Consider the following 22,398-nt stretch of genomic DNA (forward strand, 5'->3'; position numbering starts at 1 on the left):
CAGTAAACGAGATTGTAATATATTTTTTTCTTAATTTAAAATGATCTACGCATGCAACTAGAATAATGACTATTAATTCAGGTTCCACCATGTATCTCTCTACTTCAAAGAAAATGATTATATTCATCCATTATTGATTCACTATTGACCGGGAATCATTTGATTCATACAAGTAAATTCCCCTGGAGCAGAAAGAGCAAGAAGGATTAGGTAGATTATGCATTAAAGACAAGGAGTTCTGCTTAAGATACTGATGAACTACCCCAAATCCACCTCCATCAGGCAACTATTGATTCATTTTAATTTTTTTTTAATGTTTTTCTGACAAGGATGGATTTCACCATGGCCATCCAATTCTGATAGGACAAGTAGCTTGCCAACCAACTTGAAAAATTTTAGTCATACTTGTTTTTTTTTTAAAAAATAATTCTTACAATTTTTTGTTTATTTGAGGGTGTGGTTGTGCCAAACAATCCTCTGCAAGGAGAGAGAGAGAGAGAGAGATGGGGACCTGCTTCTCTTCTGCTGGCTCAGAGGAGGAGGAGCAAGCAGGCGATGAAGCAGTAGTAGTTTATGTGGGGCGGGGTGATGAATTGAGCCCTGACGCGAAGGGGAGAAGGATTCTTTCTGTGTGTTCTCGGAAAGGGAAAAAGGGCCTGAACCAGGACGCTGCTATCCTCTGGGAGGTATGTGGGAATTCCTGTAAAGAAAGAGAAAAATTCTTGAATTGATAAAATTGCTGTCGATCCACTGATCTAATAATATACTTCTTCATAGAATGTTTCTTCTCATGAATTTAGACTCTTTGACAGTACTAAACTGATCTATGATATCGATTGAAGGGTTATGGAGGTGAAGAAGATGGACTGTTCTGTGGGGTCTTCGATGGCCATGGGAGAAATGGTCATATCATCAGCAAGCTCGTCCGAGACCAACTACCTCCCTTGATACTCGGCGAACGCAGAGAGTTGGGAAAACAGAAGCCGGTCTCATCGGCAGAGATACTCGATGAGTGGAACGAGACTTGCGCCAGTGCTTTCAGGGCCATGGACCAAGAGCTCATGCTCAAGCCAGATTTAGATTGCACGTACAGTGGAACTACATCGGTGTCCATCATGAAGCAGGTGTATATGCAGCAACAACAACAACAACAATTCCTTTACATTTATGAACTTCGAAACATTCTAATTCGTATATATCCAAAATATTTACAGGGGGAAGATCTAATTATCGCTAACCTTGGGGATTCGAGAGCAGTAATGGCGGCCGTATCCGAAGATGGCCGTCTCGAGGCAATCCAGTTAACTACCGACTTGAAGCCTAGCGTACCTCGTAAGACCTGAAGTCGCAAATCAAGATTCAATGAGAGCGAAAGCTTAATTAATCGCATGATCAGTTAGTTATTTCTGGATCTGCAGAAGAAGCGGAGAGAATAAGGAAGAGCAATGGGCGTGTGTTTGCGCTCAAGTGCGAACCCCACATTCAGCGTGTTTGGCTGCCCAACGAGAATTTCCCTGGGCTCGCCATGGCCAGAGCTTTCGGGGACTTCCACCTCAAGAATTACGGCGTCATCTCCATCCCTGACGTCTCGCATTACCACCTCACGGACAGAGATCTCTTCCTAGTTCTCGCAACCGACGGGGTGAGAATTGAGTGAATGTTGCTTATTTCACGAATGAATTCTCTCAATTAATTTTGCCGTTGAAGGTTTGGGACGTGCTTTCGAACGAAGAGGCTGTATCCGCCGTTTGGTCAGGCAGCAGCAGCAGCAACGAGGACCCCTCGAGAAAACTGGTGGAAGCGGCGCGGAGAGCGTGGAGATCCAAATTCCCTTCGGCAAAAGTGGACGATTGCACTGCTGCTTGCTTGTTCTTCCAAGAGAGAAGAGAGGGCATTTCACTTCCAAGAAACAACAAGAAGAGATGATCGATGTGTTTGATGATGCCGATATAATTAATTGCATATTGTACCAATAACAAAACAAGGTTTTAAACTCCTCTCAACAATGTCATTATATGGATTGTGCTTGATCAGCTTGAGCCTGCCTATGCAAGCTTTCAAGAAGATGTGAATCAGATAGCATAATGTTCATTGATAAATGATAACCATGTTGTATTTGTGCAGTATGTTACTACTTGTACAACGCAGATACTGACCGAATTCACCGTGTTTTAGATCATTCAGAATCTCTGGTTTAGCTTGGACAAGAACCAAGTGGACAGACCAGCATGTTTAATTGATAGGTTTGAAATATTCAATGAAGAACAGTTCAGCGAGATACATACAAGAGTTTTCAAATAATGGATCGGATCGCAACGGATCAAAAGTAGTTTTGTCATATTTGTTGAACACGCACGGCTGAGCTATTCTGACTCAGCAATATTCTTTCGGCTGAAATATAATAAACGGTTATGAATGAATCATATTCAATGAATGTGACTTTCGTTTCAATGAATGTGATTATTCATTTTATGATTTTCGTTCAAAATGTATTTAGCATTAATGTGTATATACCATCTTACCCTATAAACGAACAAAGGGTTGTATTGTATCTAAGATCATTCCAAAAAATGTATTTAGAATTTCCTTCTTTCTCTCTGATCCCTTCTTACTATCATATTTCATAATACGTAAATACATTATCAGCACGAAGCTCTCATTGCCCGAGGAAACTAAGTTGTTTGAGGTAGTCTATAGTAATTTCAAAACTTTCAATCATTTTAATTCCGGCACTTATCTTTTTTTTTTTTTTTATAGTTATCATGTCAAATCTCATAAGATTGGAGTTCATAGCTCTTGATATCACCGGAAAAACTATCTCTCGTGGACACTAGATGTTAAAATTCACCTTGTTGCAAATGATTTTAGAGATACCATTAAAGACAAAAACATGGCATCCGACCAAAATAAGGCAAAAGTGATGATCTTCCTTTGTCGTCATCTTTATGAGGCTTTAAAAATTTAATATCTCCCTATGAAGGATCCACTTGTTCTTTGGAACAATTTGAAAGAGAGGTATGATCATCTAAAGACAATCATCCTTCCAAAGGCTTAGCTTGATTAGTTGCACCTATGCTTGCAACATTTTAAATCTGTGAGAATATAATTCGACATTATTTCGAATAACTTCTCAATTGAAATTATGTGGAGAAATTGTTACTGACGGAGATATGCTAGAAAATATATTCTCCACTTTTCATGCATCAAATGTGCTTCTATAGCAATATCGTGTAAAGGGTTTTGAGAAGTATTCTAAACTAATTTAGTGCCTCCTATTAGCCGAACAAAACAATGAGCTTTAGATGGAAAATCATGAGGCCCGTGATCTACTCCATTCCCTAAAGTGAACGCGACAACATATAACTTTGGAAGCCACGCCCGTGGTCGTGGTTATGGTCGTGGACGAGGACGTGGTTGTGGTCGATAATATTTTCGTGATGATCGCCCTCGTCATATGGAAAAGAGAGAGAGTACTATAGTGGCACATGAAGCCAAAAAGGGTCAATACAATAAAACTGTGAAGAATCCATGTTGCCATTGTGACATAAAAGGTCATTATTGGGATCGAAGGAAGTCCACATATCTCCACAATAGTATGATATTGTCTACTTTGGGCCGAGACCCTCATGACTCTTGGGCTTTTCCCAAAAGGCCTCATGCCAATGGAGATATCATGCATCCTTTTAACCCCATGATCTTTATCAAATCTTTCCAATGTGGGACTTTAATTGAACCCTAACAATCCTTCCCTCAAACGAAGGACCACAATTACTCTCATGGTTCGGGCCTCCCCACGAGCATTTGGTCACACTGACCTGCTCTAAGCCTCCCCGCAAGCATCCGCACCTGATCATCTTTACCTACTCCTGGCCTCCCCGCGAACATTCAGTCACCTTGACCTGCTTCGGGCCTCCCTACGAGCATCCGGTCACCCTGACCTACTCACCTCCCCACGAGCATCTGGTTACCCTGACCTGCTCCAGGCCTCCCCGCAAGCATCCAGTCATCCTGACATGCTTCGGCCCTCCCCGTGAGTATCCGGTCACCCTAACATGTTTTTGGGGCTTTTCCCATAAGCATCCGGTCATCCTAACCTGGTCCGGACCTCCCCGTAAGCAGTTTGATCTGGTCAATCTTGACCTGCTTCGAGCCTATCCGTGAATATCCGGTCACCTTGACTTGCTTCGGGTCTCCCTGTGAGCATCCGATCACCCTGACCTACTCGTCTCCTGTAAGTATTGGTCACCCTGACCTGGTCCAGGTCTCTCTATAAACATCCAGTTATCCTCACCTACTCCAGGCCTCCCCATAAGTATCCTGTCACTCTTAACCTACTCCGGACCTCCCTGCCAACATCCAGTCACCCTGACCTACTTGCCTCCCCGCAAGTATCCGATCACCTTGACCTGCTCCAGGCCTCCCCTCAAGCATCTGGTCACCTTGACCTACTCCGGGCTCCCCGTGAACATCTGGTCATCCTGACCTACTTCGAGCCTCCCCACGAGCATTCAGTCACCCTGACCTGCTCCGGGCCTCCTCGCAAATATCCGGTCACCCTGACCTACTCTGGGCCCACCCTCAACTTCATTCAAGGTCACCCCACATTGCATCTGGTCTATACCATTGCTCTGATACCATTTGTTGGGATCGAAGGAAGTCCACATATCTCCACAATGACATGATATTGTCCACTTTGTGCCTAGACCCTCATGACTTTACTCTTGAGCTCTCCCCAAAAGGCCTCATGCCAATGGAGATATCATGCATCCTTTTAACCTCATGATCTTTATCAAATCTTTCCAATGTGAGACTTTGATTGAACCCTAACAGTCATTGGTCACGTACCTATCGTACGTCGAAACATCTCATTGCTCACTATCAAGAATCAGTGAAAAACAAAGGACAGAAGGTCATTGAGATAAATTTTGTCTCTAATGATGACAAAGTTGATTATGATTTTGATAATATCTCTCAATTTGATATGACAAATATTTTTGTTGAGCCTGAGAATAATGCTGATCACACTGTTCAATGATCATAAGTTAATATTTTTCTTTTTTCCCACTTAAGAATAATGTTGATCATAATATTCAGTGATCATGAATTAATATTTTTCTTTTCCACGGTAATCATGAATAATAATTTTTCATTTACTTATTTTATCGTATATCTTCTTTAAATATATTAATTCTATTATTTTTACATGAAGAAATGGAAAACTCTCAAATCGGATTCTCGATCAACGACAATGATGATTACCTTGCAGATAGCGCATCAACTCATACTGTTTTTCAAAGCAAGAAATTATCCCCAAGGCATAGTGCAGACGGTGGGTGTATGACATCTCTGGTGTAATGGCTAGAGGTTGATTCTTAGGAATTGACAACCTAAGGCTTACCCCACCATGTGCCTAACGCCTATGTACCTGTATTTACTTCCCTCCATATTTGTGGGGTCGACACTAGGGGGGCCGTTAAGATAGCGGATCTACCTTTTTTTAAAAGCAAGAAATTATTTACATCGTTGATAATGAATAATATAAATGTGAACACTACATGCAAGAGCATAGCAATAATTGAAGGCTCTGGAAGAGCTAACATCCTTTTTACCCAAAGGAATAAAAATCTTTATCAATGACTCTTTATATTCCCCTGAGTCTGAGAAATATATTAAGTTTTAAAGATATCCGCCGAAATGGATATCACATTGAGACTATGGATGAAGACAATAGAGAATATTTATACATTACAAATATTAGCTTGGGTAAGCAAATTATGTTAGAAAAACTAATCGTAGTATCATCTGAATTATATTATACAAATATTCGTATCATTGAAGTATATGTCATTGCAAACTAGAAGTTTGTTGAGCAAAATAATTTTATCACATGACATGATCGATTGGGCATCCTGACTCTATAATGATGTGGTGAATCATTAAAAATTCATGTGAACATTCATTGAAAAACCAGAAGATTTTTCTTCCTAATAAAATTCGTGCACTGCTTGCTCATAAGGGAAGTTAATAATAAGACCATCAATAACTAAGGTTAAGGCAAAACGTACTTAATGTTTTTGGAACGAATTCGAGGTGATATATGCGGGCCTATACACCCGCCTTGTGGATCATTCAAATATTTTATGGTATTAATAGATGCATCAACAAGATGGTCACAAGTGTGTTTATTATCAACTCATAATCAAGCATTTGTGAGGTTTCTTACACAAATTATTCGATTACGAGCTTATTTCCCGAATTATCCAATTAAAGTCATTCGTTTAGATAATGCCGGAGAATTTATTTCCCATCCTTTAATGATTCTTGCATGTCCATTAGAATAAATATTGAACATCCTGTAACATATGATCACATACAAAATTGACTCATAGAGTCATTGATTAAATGTCTTCAATTAATTATAAGACTTTTGCTTATGAAGGCAAAACTCTCAATTTCTACTGGGGGGGGGGGGGTGCTATTTTACATGTTATGGCACTAATTCGCATCAGACCTATGAATTATCATGAGGTTGTAAGTACCTCGGGTGAGTTTTGATGTGATCAATCAGGTTAAGTTAGACTCTACATTTTTGATGCATTGTGTCTAAGTGTGCAGGGGCTTAGGAACACAAGAAGTAGAGTGGAAGATGCAACGAATAAGAAGGATGGTACGGGAAGCGAGTCAGCCGACTCAATGCATTCGAGGGACGAGAAACTGCAAAAGAGTACACCGGTGGAGCGATAAGGACGCGCACGATGCTTCCGAGAGATGAGAAGCTAGAGCAGAAGACTATTCGATGAGAAAAGGTCAAAGTCAGGTTCGGCTAAGTTCAACTCTTGATGGTTAGAGAATCACCCAAACGACCGGAGTAGCAGGCTGACAAGTCAATTCTATGTTGACTTGTCTAGGAGCCCTAACAAGGTCTGAGCGCCCAAATTCTAAGCGCCCAGATAGGGTTCGAGTGCCCGGACCACCTTGGTACAGCAAGGGCCCCTCGGCAAGCCATTATTACAAGGATGACAGTGAAGTCCACGTCAACAACACTCTATGCGCCCGGACCGGTCTAGGTGCCTGGGCGAGGATAAAATTTTATCTTGAAGTCATTGAAGAGCCATTGTGAAGAAGATAGAATGCACTAGTGGATGCACCTGGACCCACTCCAAGCGTCCAGAGCTACCATGCCAGCTAATATATATATTTGACCAGTAGACTATAAATAGAGCTCTGATCCTCTTCATTTAAACAACATTCATTTCTATTGTTTACTGCTTTCCTAATCTTTTTTGTACTTAATTGTTGTAAGAGGCTACTCCACTAGAAGAAGATGTTTAGTGGAACTTTCAAAGTCTTGTACTAACAACTTTCTCGGTTGTAAACAAGTAAATCATTCTTTTCTCTTACTATTATTTTATGCTTTTATTTTTGATTAATTAACGCGTTTTTCTTTACTAAATTCGAAAAGAAAAAGAAAGTATTGATTTTATTTTTAGGACAATTCCCCCCCCCCCCCCCCCCCCTTACTGGCAGCACTTGGACGAACAAAGGTCTACCCTTTACAATGGGTTCATGATCAAGAATCGAATATTTTCCATCTTAAAATTTTTGGATATGCGGTATACCTGCCAATTGCTCTACCAGAACACACTAAGATGGGTCTCCAAAGAAGATTGGAATTTATATTGGATATGAATCTCCATCTATTATTAAATATCTAGAATCATTGATAGAAAATTTATTTACAACATGTTTTGCCAATCGTTAATTTGATGAAATGACATTTTCAACATTAAAAGGAGAAAATAAGCAGTTGGAAAAAGAAATTATCTAGCATGAGTTATCATTATCTCATTTTGATTCTCGAACAAAGAAAAGTGAACTGAAAGTTCAAAAGATTATTCACTTGCAAAACTTAGCCAATCAAGTACCAGATGCATTTACTGATCCAAAGAAAGTGACAAAAACATGTATTTCGACTGCTAATGCTCCAATCAGAATCAATATCCCCAAAGGGCAATCTAAGTTTGTCAATGAGCCTAAACTGCAAGTGACACGTGGTAGATCTATTGGTTCCAAAGATAAAAATCCTCAAAAAAATAAAGGAAATAAAGGCTCAAAACAAGGAAGTAATAACTCCGGAGGAGTCTCCAGCCATTAATAATTTGATTCTAGAATAATCCCAGGTACTTGAAAATCAAGAGATCTTTATAAATTATGTTATGACTAGAAAAAGATGGAACTGAAATGAAATCGACATCAGTGATATTTTTGTGTATCATATTGTATGCAATGTTATAAAAGATGACGAGGATTTTGAACCAAAGTATGTTAATGAATGCATACAAAAAAATGATTGGCCTAAGTGGAAAGATACAATTGATGCAGAATTAAAATCACTCGCAAAGCATAAAATTTTTGGACATATTGTTCCTACACCTGAGGACATAAAACTGATCAGATATAAATAGGTGTTTATCTGTAAACGAAATGAGAAAAATAAAATTGTCAAATATAAAGCACAACATGTTGCTCGGGTTTCTCTTAGAGACCAAGAATTGATTATGAGGAGACATATTCTCCTATAGTGAATGCAACGACATTTCAATATTTGTTAAGTTTGACAATTCATTAAAGATTAGATATGTCATTAATGGATGACATTACAACCTATTTGTATGACTCACTTGAAAATGACATATACATGAAATTCCTTGAATGATTCAAACTACTAGAGGCATATGATTCAGGTTACCGAGAATTATACTCGATTAAGTTATGTAGATCTTTATATGGATTGAAATAATCTGGACGCATATGGTATAAATGTCTCAGTGAATATCTGTTGGAAAGAGGATATCTAAATGATCTCATATGTTCATGTACATTAATTAATAGATCTAGATCCAAATTTGTTATAATCGCAGTTGTCACACCCCAGGGGTATAGTTCCCGGTACCCCACTCGGTGACGATAAAATATAAGAAACCCTAGGAACTGTCAAAACAGAATAACCAAGAAATATATCAAATATATATATATATATATATATATATATATATATATATATATATATATATATATATATATATATATATATATATATATATATATATATATATATCATAGTTTTCGTAGACTATAATTACTATACAGATAAATGACATCTGAAATAAAATTACAAAATGTAAATACAACGAAAAAAAAAGTAAAACAAACCAGAAAATCAACACGTCGAGATCTCTGAGCAACTCTATGGAAGTCCAAAATCAACTACAATATCAAAAGGATCTCTGTGTCTGCAAAACTAAAAGCCAAGGAATTTAGAAAGTTAGCCAAATGGCTAAGTGGGTAATCATGAAAGATGTGCATGAATCTAATCTTGTTTAAGAAATCAAAGAGATATCATTTATTATTTCAACTTTTATTTCTTCTTTGAGTTCTCAGATAATATACATAATTGTATATTTATGATCATCTAACATTTATTTGTTAGAATTAAAATTCGTCTTCATATATTATCATCAATTAAGATTAATTCTCAAATCTTATTTATTTAATCAACAGTCGCACATGTCATCTATGGTATAATATCAACATGGGTAAATCTGATAGATCAACTAAAAAGTGAATCATTGGAGCCAATATCATCAGAGTGTAATGTCATATGTATAGGTTAAAAGCCTCTTCAGAGTATAAGACTGTCGCACACGTCATCTGACGTATGGGCTATCAGCCCTCACCAGTGGAAGACATAATAAACACTGACCGAGGGCTACATCACGCCACCACGCCTCGGGTCTACGGTCAGGTACTCTGGACTGCGGCCGCCGCGCTACCACAATAACATGTGGGTGGTCCAGTACTCTAATATAAAGCTCTGGTATAAAACTAGGCTCATAGTCTTCACTTTTTAATTCTTCATTACCATCTTTATTATTTCACTTTAAGGATTCCATTTTATCCATTTATCATAATTATTCTCTTTTCACAATAAATGGTCAATCAAGTTAACATTTTTTTATATCAAGTCTGTTAATTTATCATCCTAGGGTTCACAAATAAAAACTATAAGTATCAATAGGTAGATCATTAAAAGCATAGAGCATGAAAGGTCAAGCAAGTTAAAAAGACAGGTATCAACAGAAGAGTAATTCAGAATATTTATTTAATTTTTAAAACAACCATTTCCATATTAATCCCAGTATGTGTTGGAATGTCTACTGAAAGCCTAAGCTTTGTAAACATTCATTATGAATAAAGAATCACATTTGGTCTAATTATCTATATTTGTTTGTAGTTGTTCATTTAATTTATATTGTAGATAACATAGTATGTGGTGTCACATACAGAAGATGATGTTATCAGTACCTTATAAATTATAAACAGTAGCTCACGACCAGAATGGAAAGGAACAAACCATTAGAAGGTCGTAGTGTGATTAGGTATTAGTTTATCTTGACTATATAATTACACTAGTACACTCAGAGTGTATTGAGTAGGACCATTTGAGGTCGTTCCTTTTATACTGACTTTATAAAGGAACAAAGACCTCAGTTATTATGGAAGTGTGTGTTCTTAATCCTAATATAATAACAAACACATATGTTTGATATTTATTTCTTTAATTTATCAATGGGTGAGATTTAGTTCGATGAATCAATAAACCCGATAAATTGGGAAATGGTATCACTCATAGTGTGTGTTGTTGATTATAGAAGGAAACTGTGTCCTAGTGATACTAGGTTGATAATGTCCTCAAGAGGAGCTCATAAAGATTGTCATGTTAAACCCTGTAGGTGGACTTAGTCCGACATGATAATAAGGTTGAGTGGTACTACTCTTGGACTTAGATATTAATTAAATGAGTTGTCAGTAACTCACTTAATTAGTGGACATTCGATATCTTAAACACAGGGAGACTAACACACTCATAATAAGAAGGAGCCCAAAAATGTAATTTGGGATTGGTGCGGTAGTTCAATGATAGTTCTCTAGTGGAATGAATTATCATTGATAAAATTAAGTTGTGTGTTGGCGAACATGGGATGCTTAATTTTATCGGAGACCAAAACCAATTCCTCCTCTCGGTCCCTATCGTAGCCTTTTATTTATAGAGTACTATACCCACATATACCCACCTAAAGGGGGCCGGCCAAGCTAGCTTGGGAACCAAGCTAGGGTTTAAGGTGGCCGGCCCTAGCTTGAACCCAAGCTAGTAGGGCCGGCCATAATTAATTAAAAAGAAAATTTAATTTTAATGTTTATTATTATGTGGAAGATTTAATTTAAAAGAGAATTAAAATTAAAATATCTCTCTTGTAAAAATTTACAAAAGATTAAAGAAAGAGATTAGATTTCTTTCCTTATTTGTAGATTGGAGAGTTGTTTTATTTTCTCTTTAAAATTATTCACATGTTAATAAAATTAAAATTATAGATATTTCCTTTTATTAACCATGAAGAGATTTTAAAGAGAAATTTTATTTTTTAAAATTTCCGGAAACAAATAAGGAAAGTTTTAATTGTTGATTGAAACTTGTCCAATTTGCTTCCTATTGTTTTGGCCGGCCATCATTGTTTAATTGGGGAAATATTATTTTATTTTTCTCAATTAAATCATGTCAAGGAAATTAAGGAAAATTTATTGTAATTAAATTTCCTAATTTACCTAGGCCAAGGAATATAAAAGAAGGGGTGAGGGTGCCTTCATTAGACACAACATCTATTATTCCTCTCCCACTTTTGTTTCTTGGTGTGGCCGGCCATCATCTCCTTCTCTTCCTCTTGTGGTGGCCGAACCTCTCCCTCTCCCTTGGAGTTCTTGTGGTGGCCGGATACTACTCGGAGAAGAAGAAGAAGAAGGAGAGAAAGCTAGCATCTCTTGGAGCTTGGTTAGTATTTTGATTTTCTTCTTTGGTAAAGTTCTTCCTTTGTGGCCGAACCTTGCTTGGAGAAGAAGAAGGTGGTTGGTGGTTTCTCATCTTGGTAGATCGTTGTCCACACAACGTCCGAGGTTAGAAGAGGAATACGATAGAAGATCAAGAGGTTTTTCTACAAGGTATAACTAGTAATTTCTATTTCCGCATCATGCTAGTTATTTATGGAAATAATACCAAATACAAGAGGCTTACGTTCTAGTATTTCGAATATATTTTTTTTAGAAGTTGTGTTCTTTTGTTTCTTTCTTTTCCTTGTGATTTGATTGTTCTCTTTGGTTAACCTAAAGTTATTTTAGGAAATTAAATATTAGCTTTCTATTAAAGGTTTTGTCTAGTCGGTGGTGGTTGCTCCCATATCCAAGAAGGCCATGTGCCTCGCCACGTCAGTACTGGGTGTTAGGACCAAAAGTAGCTAGAGGGGGGGGTGAATAGCTCGTCGCGTTCGCTCGGTGCGCTTCGTTGCTTGGCGTTGCTTGTTGCTTCTTGGATGTGCAGCGGAAAATAAAGAAACAAATACAACCACGCTAACACTAGGATTTTACTTGGTATCCACCTCCAAAGGAGGTGACTAGTCCAAGGATCCACACCACGCACGCACCCTCCACTATGAAACACTCCTTTTCGGTAACTACCGAGGGCGGAGAAGCCCTACAAGACTCTCAGTACAAGAAGAAGAAAGGGTAGTAAAGATTAAGTACAAGCTTACAAGAAATGCAGTGAAAACCCTAACCCTAACTTCTTCCTCTTGCAATGGATCCGCCTCTTGACTTGGAAAGCCTCCAAGAACCTTCAAGAATTGGCGATCACGTGCTTGTAGAGAGCTGTGGAGGAGCTGGAATGAATCTGAGAAGAGCTTGTGAAGTGATGCCGAAGACCACGCTCGCCTGCGGCTTCAACGCCGACGGTCGGATCCCGATCGATTCGAATGTTCGAATCGATCGGGAGGCTTGGATCGATCCACGGATCGATCCAGCGCCTAGCTCCAAACCTGCTGGATCGATCTACGGATCGATCCGGCCATTCCCAAGCAGCATCGTCCCGATCGATCGGCCGATCGATCGGGACCTCGATCGATCCACGGATCGATCCGTGGATCGCTGGGAAGAATTTGGATCGATCCACCGATCGATCACATCTGAATCGATCCACGGATCGATCCGACTTGGTTTTTGCCCAAAACCAAGTCCCAAACCTCCTAACCAACATCCGGTCAACCTCGACTGTTGGTACATCATGCCTCGCATCCGGTCACTCGACTGCTAGGACTCCCCACCAAGTGTCCGGCCAATCCTTTGACCCACTTGGACTTTTACTCGTCGTGCAGTATCCGGTCACTCGTTTGACCTACTTGGACTTCCACTAGATGTCTAGTCAACCTCGACCCATCTGGACTTCCTTCCTCGCCAAGTATCCATCAATCCTTGACCTACTTGACTTCCCAACACCGGATGTCCGACCATCCTCGATCCATCCGGATTTCCTTGCCTGGCTTCACTCACCGGGACTTTCACCTAGCTTCACTCACTAGGTTTTTCCATCCGCCTAGCTTCACTCACTAGGACTTTCACCGGCTTCACTCACCAGATTTTCTTCCGCCTAGCTTCACTCACTAGGACTTTCACCGGCTTCACTCACCAGATTTCCTTACGCCTAGCTTCACTCACTGGGACTTCCATCCGCCTAACTTTCCATTAGGACTTCCCGATCAAGTATCCGAACAACCTCGACCTACTTGACTCTTCTTCAATCAATATCTTATCAAACATCTAAACCCCAACCAAGACTCGACTTGGTTAACTGTGTCACCTTGACCAAGGATATGCACCAACAATCTCCCTTGATGTTCGACAATACCACAACACTTACAATCCCACATGTAAGTTAGGCTAATTCTATAGCCTCCTTCTTCATGCCACTAGGTAATGAACCCATAAATTAAGCTTTTCATTCTCCCCCTAAGAGGGCAAACTCCCTCTAGGTAATGAAAACCTAACTTACTTCCTTTCATTCTCCCCCTATTGGCACACATCAACCCACCAAAAAAAACACATCAACCCGTCTTTGGACACACATCAACCTATGCTCCAATTTGGGCACACTTCAACAACTCCATTTGTTGAAGACTCTCCCCCTGAAGAGTTGCTCATCGTGATCACAATTTCACTCATTGTGATCAACTCAATATTGAAGGTCCCATACCCTTCATTATCTTTAACTTCTCCCTCAATGTTGACAAATACCCAACCTTGAGCATTTTCAACCACTTGAGTTGCCACTTGAAATGATGAGGATATCCACTCCCCATTTATCCCCATTTCAAGTTTAAATGCTCAACCTTGAGCAAGTTCACAACAGAAGGTTAACCACCTTCCAAGGTTCATGAAAAATAATTTTCATGTCTTTAAAGAGTCCCTCCCCCTAAAGACATGGTGGTAACTTCTGTCATTGCACCAACAATGACTTGGAATCCCTAAACCTTTAGGAAACCCAGATTTAGAAGTTTTGAGGTTCAAATGTTCAAAATTTGAAACAAACCTCAACCTAAACTTCAACTTAGCCTTCCTTTACCATTCCATCCTTGTTTTCAACACGAAAACACCCTTTTTATGGAAATTAATATTTAATGGAATTAATAACTTAAGGAGACTTGGGTCGAACGTGTTAAGTTCCGCAGGAGATCCAAGTCAAAACCTAAAAGAACAAATAGATTAAGTTTTGGATCAAACGCGTTAAGTTCCGCAGGAGATCCAAAATTTAATTTAAAAGAACACATGGTAGCTAGGAAAAGGTTCAGATCTTTGTACAAAATTTTTGTACAGTGGAACCTATAGGCTTTCCGAGTAGCAACCAACAGTATGAACCCATATGTGAGAAAGAAATAATATCAATTATTTGTCCTCCATGATTTTTATTATTTTAACTCATTCCGCTAATTGTAATATCATTCTAATTCCCTTTGAAAACAATTAGACAAATATATATAATTTTATTATTTATTTATTCATGCACAAGGATAAATATATGAGTTAAGAGAGATGTACCCACTTTATGTACAGCAAAATCTTCGAGTGTCGGCAGGTCACCGTGCTCCACTCGAGCTCGTGTCTACAAATATAATACAACATAATTCAAATAGTCAAAATACTATCTAATAAGAACCATGGCATGAACATCTAAATTTATATCTATAACTCGAAGTCGAAGGATCATTTTTTGATCTCGCTTTCTCGTACCACTTCACATTCCTAAAAGACACCTCCATTATTATCTAATTATTTACCCATCTTAACCACAATTCGATTAGCATAAAATATATAAAATATACCTTCTATGGATTACTGTAGTTGCTGGAAAAAGAGGGCAACAACTAGGGTTGTTTTCCCTTTGTCGTTGGCCGCCTCAGCTAGCTTCGGCGAGCTCCGGCGATGCTGCCAAGAAAAGGACAGCAGTTAGGGCTGCTGTCGGAGAAAACGAAAGGTAACTATGATAGTTAGGGAAGGTTGAAAACAAAGAAGGTTGCTAGGATAGTGAAGGGGCAAGGAAAATTTGCTCCCATTTTTATTCTGGCACTGCAATCTTCTGAAGTAACACGAATGGTCTCTGGTGTTCTGCCTTAATTTGCTAGCAAACTAGACACCGAGCTACAAAATCTGCAATATCTCTTTTCATACCTTTCCACCAATATAATCGCTTCAAGTCTCGATACATCCGTGTACTACCAAGATGTAAATCTCGATCAGTGGGCCTCTCGAAGGAGATCCTCCTTAACAGGATGTACCTCAGGAACACACAATCTGCCTCGGAACCGAAGAGATCCATCCATATCACGTGAGAATTCTGACTTGAGGACGAACTCCAACTCACTAGCTATCGATTTGAGATATTGATCTTCCATTTGGCTTTCTTTGATCCGCTCAACCAATGGGGATTGTGCGATCAAGGAGACCATTATACCACACTGTGTTTGCCCTATTTCAATTAAATCTAATTCTGAAAACTGTCTGACTAGATCAGTAACTGCCACCCTGTGAATTACCAATACTCCTCTAGACTTCCTACTCAATGCATCAGCTACTATATTAGCCTTTCCAGGGTGGTAGTTGATAGTGCAGTTATAGTCTTTTAGGAACTCCATCCACCTTATCTGTCAAAGGTTTAACTCTTTCTGCGTGAAAAGATATTTCAGACTCTTGTGATCGGTGAATATCTCAAAGGTAATACCGTAGAGATAATGTCTCCAAATCTTAAGGGCAAAAATAATGGTTGCTAATTCTAAATCATGTACGGGATAATTCTTCTCATGATCTTTCAGCTGACGAGAAGCATAAGCTACTACTCTATAATGTTGCATCAAAATTGCCCCTAATCCTTGAATAGAAACATCCGTGTAAAGAATGAATCCATCATCTCCAGAGGGAATAACTAACACTGGAGCACTCACCAATCTCTTCTTGAGCTCTTAGAAGCTTGCTTCACAAGCCTTGGACCAAGTAAACTTGACCCCTTTTCTAGTCAACTGGGTCAAAGGTGCAACAATACCAGAAAAACCCTCAACAAATCTCCGATAGCCTGGCTAATCCAAGGAAGCTGCAAATATCTTTGTACTAACTTTGGTTGTTCCCATCGGTCAACTGCTTCAATCTTCTGGGGGTCTACTAAAATCCCTTTGCTAGAGATTATATGCCCTAGAAATCCCACAGAACTAAGCCAAAAAGCACATTTACTGAACTTCGCATATAAGCGTTCCTTCCGTAAAGTTTCTAGAACCATTTTGAGATATTGTTCATGCTCCTCCTCTGACCGGGAATATTCCGGAATGTCATCAATAGAGACAATAACAAATCGGTCTAAATATTCCAAGAATACCATGTTCATCAGATCCATAAAAGTTGTAGGAGCATTGGTAAGCCCAAATGGCATTACCAAGAACTCATAATGTCCATACTGACTACAGAATGCAGTCTTCTGAATATTTGTATATCTAACTCGTACCTGGTAATAGCCTGATCTTAAATCAATCCTGGAGTACACACATGTACCTTTAAGCTGATCAAACAAATCATCTATTCTAGGTAGAGGATACTTGTTCTTGATAGTTACAGAGTTTAACTGCCTATAATCAATGCAGAGCCTTAAGGATCCATCTTTCTTCTTAACAAAGAGCATCGGAGCACCCCAAGGAGAAACACTAGGATGGATTAAACCCTTGTCTAGTAACTCCTAAAGCTGGATCTTTAGTTCCTCCAGTTCTCTTGGTGTCATCCGATATGGAGCTTTCGATATTGAAGCTGTGCTAGGAAGCAACTCAATGGCAAACTCTACCTGTCGCCGAGGTGGCAAGCCAGGAAGTTCTTTAGGAAATACGTCAGGATATTCATGAATTATGTGGACATCAGAAAATCGAACAGAACTATCCACATTGGAACTCACTAAAGACAAGAGATATCCCTTGCATCCCCGAGCCAACAACTGCTAAGCCTGGAGAGCTAAGATAATAGATACCCCTCGATCATTGATCCCAATAAATTCCCATGATGATTGATCCAAGGATTGAAAAGTTACCACTTTGGCTACATAATCGACAGTGACATGATGCTCTGACAGCCAATCCATACCCAAAATAATATCGAATTCAGTCATCTCTATCACTTGTAAATCTATTGTAAGGATATGACTATTGAAATTTAAAGGACAACTCTTGACCTCCTGATCTGACATCAATACTCCACCTGATGGTGTCAATACTGATAATCCATAAGGTCGAAGAGTTGGGACCCTCCCAATCTTGCATACGAACTCAGGAGAAATAAAGGAATGCGAGCTACCCGTATCTATCAATATATCCGCAGGAATACTATAAACTGAAATAATACCTCGGATGACAAATCCTTCAGTTCGCTGTGCCTCCTCACGAGTCAAAGCATATACGTGTCCCGGCTCAAGACCCGATGGTTGACCCCTCTGGATAGAAGAAGATGGTTGACTCTGATCCTGCGAAGGCTGGTATGACTAGGTCGAAGGCTGATAAGATAATGGTGGCTAACATTGCTGGGGTGGAGGTAGCAGATACTGCTGGGGTGGAGCTACCAAATACTGCTGAGATGGAGCTGGCAAATACTACTGAGTTGGAGCTGACAAATACTGTTGAAGTGGAGGTACTGAATGATACTCATTCTCCACTTGGGACTACAAATGGTAAAGTTGTGGCCGTTGAGCAGACTGTGCAGGTGGGTGACTTCGTTGCTGAGGCTGCTGAGATCTCTGTGGGCCTTTTTGCTGCCGAGACTATGGAGGTCGTGGGGTAGGTCGAGCCTGCTGAGACTGTGATCCTCTTGCTTGATGTTGTGCCTTCAAAGTGCAATCTTTCTGCATATGTCCTGGCAGTTTACAATAGAAACATATACTCTTATCTAGTGGACATTCTGATGCTAGGTGATTTGGTGCACCACATTGAAAATACTTCACAGATATCTGGCCCCGCTGTGATGGGACTGGGCGACTAGATCCCTGCGATACTTTGGCAACCTTTTGTGATCGTGAAGACTCTCTAGTCGTATCTTGGCCACGGGGTCGACGACCTCGACTTTGCTGTCTAGAGTGTGAGCTCTGCAAGGTCTGTCGGTTGACTTCTCTTTCTTGGGAGACTTGCTGCTGAGTCATCTCAATAAATATGGCTCGATCAAGTGCCTTCCGATAAGTAGTAACAGGAAATCTAGACATCCTGATTTGAATATATGTTGTCAGTCCCTATGTAAAGTGAAACATACGATCTGAGTCCTGAGCTACCATATATGGGCAAAACTCAGCAAGTCTGTTAAATTCTGCACTATAATCTAGCATACTTCGATCACCTTGCTTGAGACTCATGAATTCTTGGCGTCGAGCAATACAAAAGACTGCAAGAAAATACTATCTCTCGAACGCCTCTTGAAAAGACTGCTAAGAGATAAATTGACCCCAAAGACTATCTTTTGCATCTTCCACCATGTGGATGCTTGCCCTCGAAATTGATAAGCGGCAAGCTCTATCTTCTCTGTGTCTGAACAAGACATGCACCCAAAAGTGCCCTCAATATCCTTCAACCATACACGTGCCACCCAAGGATCAGTGCCTCCATGGAATAGCGCAAAACGATCCTTTGCTGAACTAGCAAGCAAAGGAATACGAGCCTTTTCCATGATAATGGATGCTGTAGGAATGACTGGTACGACTACATGATCCTGCAACAAGATGTGTCCCTCAGTCTAACCACCGACTCTAATACTAGGATCAACCTGAGCTCCCGGTATCAACTCATATGGGGAGATAGGGGCCTCATCCAAATTATGATCGATCCTCTGAGTAGTAGTGGCACGCCGACATGCACTACCGCGACCTCAGCCACTACCACTATCGCAACCACAGCTGCGACTACGAGCACGGCTACTGCCCCAACCGCGACCACGGGCTCATGGCATTGCCTATAAAATCAAATAAAAATTTCCATAATCAAGATAATAATTAAAACAATGAAGGACCCTTAAATCCTATAGCTCAGAGATACAACTTGACGTGCATAAAATTCCTTTGCTCGGGAATTACATAAACTAAAAACAAAAATCCTGAAATAAAGCCAAAACTCATGAACAAAAAACGCAAACTGAGCTCTGATGCCAATAAAATTGTCATGCCTTGGGGGTATAGTTCCCGGTACTCCACTCGGTGACAATATAATATAAGAAATCCTAGGAACCGTCAAAATAAAATAACCAAGAAATATAACACACACACACACACACACACACACACACACACACACACACACACACACACACATATATATATATATATATTCGTAGACTACAATTACTATACAGATAAACGACATCTGAAATAAAATTACAAAATGTAAATACAACGAAACAAAAGTAAAACACACCAGAAAATCAGCACGTCGAGATCTCTGAGTAACTCTATAGAAGTCCAAAATCAACTACAATATCAAAAGGATCCCTATGTCTGCAAAACTAAAGGCCAAGGAATGTAGAAAGTTAGTCAAATGGCTAAGTGGGTAATCATGAAAGATGTGCATGAATTTAATCTTGTTTAAGAAATCAAAGAGGTATCATTTATTATTTCACTTTTATTTCTTCTTTGAGTTCTCAGATAATATACATAATTGTATATTTATGATCATCTAACATTTATTTGTTAGAATTAAAATTCGTCTTCATATATTATCATCAATTAAGATCAATTCTCAAATTTTATTTATTTAATCAACAGTCGCACATGTTATCTATGGTATAATATCAACATGGGTAAATCTAATAGATCAACTAAAAAGTGAATCACTGGAGCCAATATCATCAGAGTGTAATGTCATATGTATAGGCTAAAAGCCTCCTCAGAGTATAAGACTATTGCACACGTCATCTGACGTATGAGCTATCAGCCCTCACCAGTGGAAGACATAATAAACACTGACCGAGGGCTACATCACGCCACCACGCCTCGGGTCTACGGTCAGGTACTCTGGACTGCGGCCGCCGCGCTACCACAATAACATGTGGGTGGTCCAGTACTCTAATATAAAGCTCTGGTATAAAACTAGGCTCATAGTCTTCACTTTTTAATTCTTCATTACCATCTTTATTATTTCACTTTAAGGATTTCATTTTATCCATTTATCATAATTATTTTCTTTTCATAACAAATGGTCAATCAAGTTAATATTTTTTTATATCAAGTCTATTAATTTATCATCCTAGGGTTCATAGATAAAAACTACAAGTATCAATAGGTAGATCATTAAAAGTATGGAGTATGAAAGGTCAAGCAAGTTAAAAAGACAAGTATCGAGTAATTCAGAACATTTATTTAATTTTTAAAACAACCCTTTCCATATTAATCCCAGTATGAACCCATATGTGAACAAGAAATAATATCAATTATTTGTCCTCCATGATTTTTATTATTTTAACTCATTTCGCTAATTGTAATATCATTCTAATTCCCTTTGAAAACAATTAGACAAATATATATAATTTCATTATTTATTTATTCATGCACAAGGATAAATATATGAGTCAAGAGAGATGTACCCACTTTATGTACAATAAAATCTTTGAGTGTCGGCAGGTCACCGTGCTCCACTCGAGCTCGTGTCTACAAATATAATACAACATAATTCAAATAGTGAAAATACTATCTAATAAGAACCATGACATGAACATCTAAATTTTTATCTACAACTCGAAGTCAAAGGATCATTTTTTGATCTCGCTTTCTCGTACTACTTCACATTCCTAAAAGACACCTCCATTATTATCTAATTATTTACCCATCTTAACCACAATTCGATTAGCATAAAATATATAAAATATACCTTCTATGGATTACTGTAGTTGCTGGAAAAAGAGGGCAACAACTAGGGTTGTTTTCCCTTTGTCACTGATTGTCTCAGCTAGTTTCGACGAGCTCAGGCGAACTCCGGCGGTGCTGCCAAGAAAAGGACAACAATTAGGGTTGCTGTTGGAGAAAACGAAAGGTAACTATGGCAGTTAGGGAAGGTTGAAAACAAAGAAGGCTGCTAGGATAGTGAAGGGGCAAGGAAAACCTTTTCCCTTTTTCACCGGTTGTCTTGGCGAGCTCCGGCGAAGGCCACAGCTAGCTCCGGTGGCTACTGTGCTTGGCTAGAAAAGAGGGCAGCAACTAGGGCTTTGTTTTCCCCTCTTTTCTGGTGGTCCGGCGAGCTCTAGCACACTTCGAGGAGCTCCGACGATGCTGCCGAGAAGCAGGACAGCAAGGAAGGGGAAGCTTGTTGCCGTTGCAAAAGAGAAAAGAAGAAGAGAAGGGGGTTGCAAGATTGGAGAAGAAGAACAGGAGAGCTCTGTCGTTCGTCGCCGCTGGAGAAGAGAAAGAGGAGGAGAAGAAAAAGGAAGAATGGGGAGAAGAAGAAAAGGGGGAAAAGAAAAGGAATGGGTGCACGTGGATGGGTATGGGGTGGCAGTGAGACCTTTTGCATTTTTTTTATTTTTTTAATACTTAACAGCAGTATATATCAATGACCTAAACACTATTAGTACTATTAATGCACTTTTCGAAATGGTAGATTACCTAAAGAAAGAGTTTGAGATGAAAGATCTCAGAAAAATAAAACTCTGACTTGAATTGTAGATTGAGCACCTTGAAAATAGAATATTTATTCATCAAAATGCTTATACATCAAGGGTGCTACAGAGATTTTATATAGATAAAATATATCCATTAAGTAACCCAATGGTCGTAAGATCACTTGATATTAATAAAGATTCATTTCGACCTCGAATGAATGACAAAGACCTTATTGGTCCTGAAGTATCATATTTTAGCACTATTGGAGCACTAATATATTTTGTCAGTCATACAAGACCCGGTATAACATTTGCTGTAAATTTATTATCAAGATATAGTTCTTCTCCAACAAGAAGACACTAGAATTG

The 22,398-nt window shown here is 39.1% G+C and overlaps 1 protein-coding gene and 1 long non-coding RNA gene across 8 annotated transcripts; one reads left to right on the forward strand and one right to left on the reverse strand.

The window, feature by feature from the left end:
• Positions 1-501: 501 nt before the first annotated feature.
• Positions 502-21,894, reverse strand: LOC122015242. 6 transcript variants are annotated; one of them, XR_006120853.1, is made up of 7 exons: positions 21,534-21,894; positions 21,303-21,415; positions 21,023-21,082; positions 19,854-19,941; positions 15,261-19,395; positions 14,981-15,040; positions 9,086-9,301 (listed from the first exon to the last, which is right to left on the reverse strand). It is a non-coding gene; the product is annotated as an uncharacterized LOC122015242 (long non-coding RNA). The 6 variants fall into 6 exon arrangements; XR_006120858.1 differs by lacking the exon at positions 19,854-19,941; XR_006120856.1 differs by lacking the exons at positions 15,261-19,395; positions 19,854-19,941.
• On the forward strand, positions 504-2,126 carry LOC122015241 (probable protein phosphatase 2C 72). Of its 2 annotated transcripts, none has more exons than XM_042572022.1 (5): positions 504-686; positions 843-1,124; positions 1,215-1,332; positions 1,401-1,642; positions 1,708-2,126. In XM_042572022.1, exons 1-5 carry the CDS (start codon positions 504-506, stop codon positions 1,924-1,926), a joined length of 1,044 nt encoding a protein of 347 aa, XP_042427956.1. In that variant the 3' UTR covers positions 1,927-2,126. The 2 variants fall into 2 exon arrangements, with proteins under 2 accessions (XP_042427956.1, XP_042427957.1); XM_042572023.1 differs by having other exon boundaries at positions 1,419-1,642.
• Positions 21,895-22,398: the final 504 nt, after the last annotated feature.

Source organism: Zingiber officinale, chromosome 8B (genome assembly GCF_018446385.1).
Source record: "Zingiber officinale cultivar Zhangliang chromosome 8B, Zo_v1.1, whole genome shotgun sequence".
NCBI lineage: Eukaryota > Viridiplantae > Streptophyta > Magnoliopsida > Zingiberales > Zingiberaceae > Zingiber > Zingiber officinale.

Bases quoted from the DNA above. Each gene is read 5' to 3' on its own strand.
- LOC122015241 (XM_042572022.1), top strand. From the start codon at position 504: ATGGGGACCTGCTTCTCTTCTGCTGGCTCAGAGGAGGAGGAGCAAGCA. The intron at 687-842 runs GTATGTGGGAAT...TATCGATTGAAG, and splicing joins ACGCTGCTATCCTCTGGGAG to GGTTATGGAGGTGAAGAAGA. The intron at 1,333-1,400 runs GTAAGACCTGAA...ATGATCAGTTAG, and splicing joins CTTGAAGCCTAGCGTACCTC to TTATTTCTGGATCTGCAGAA.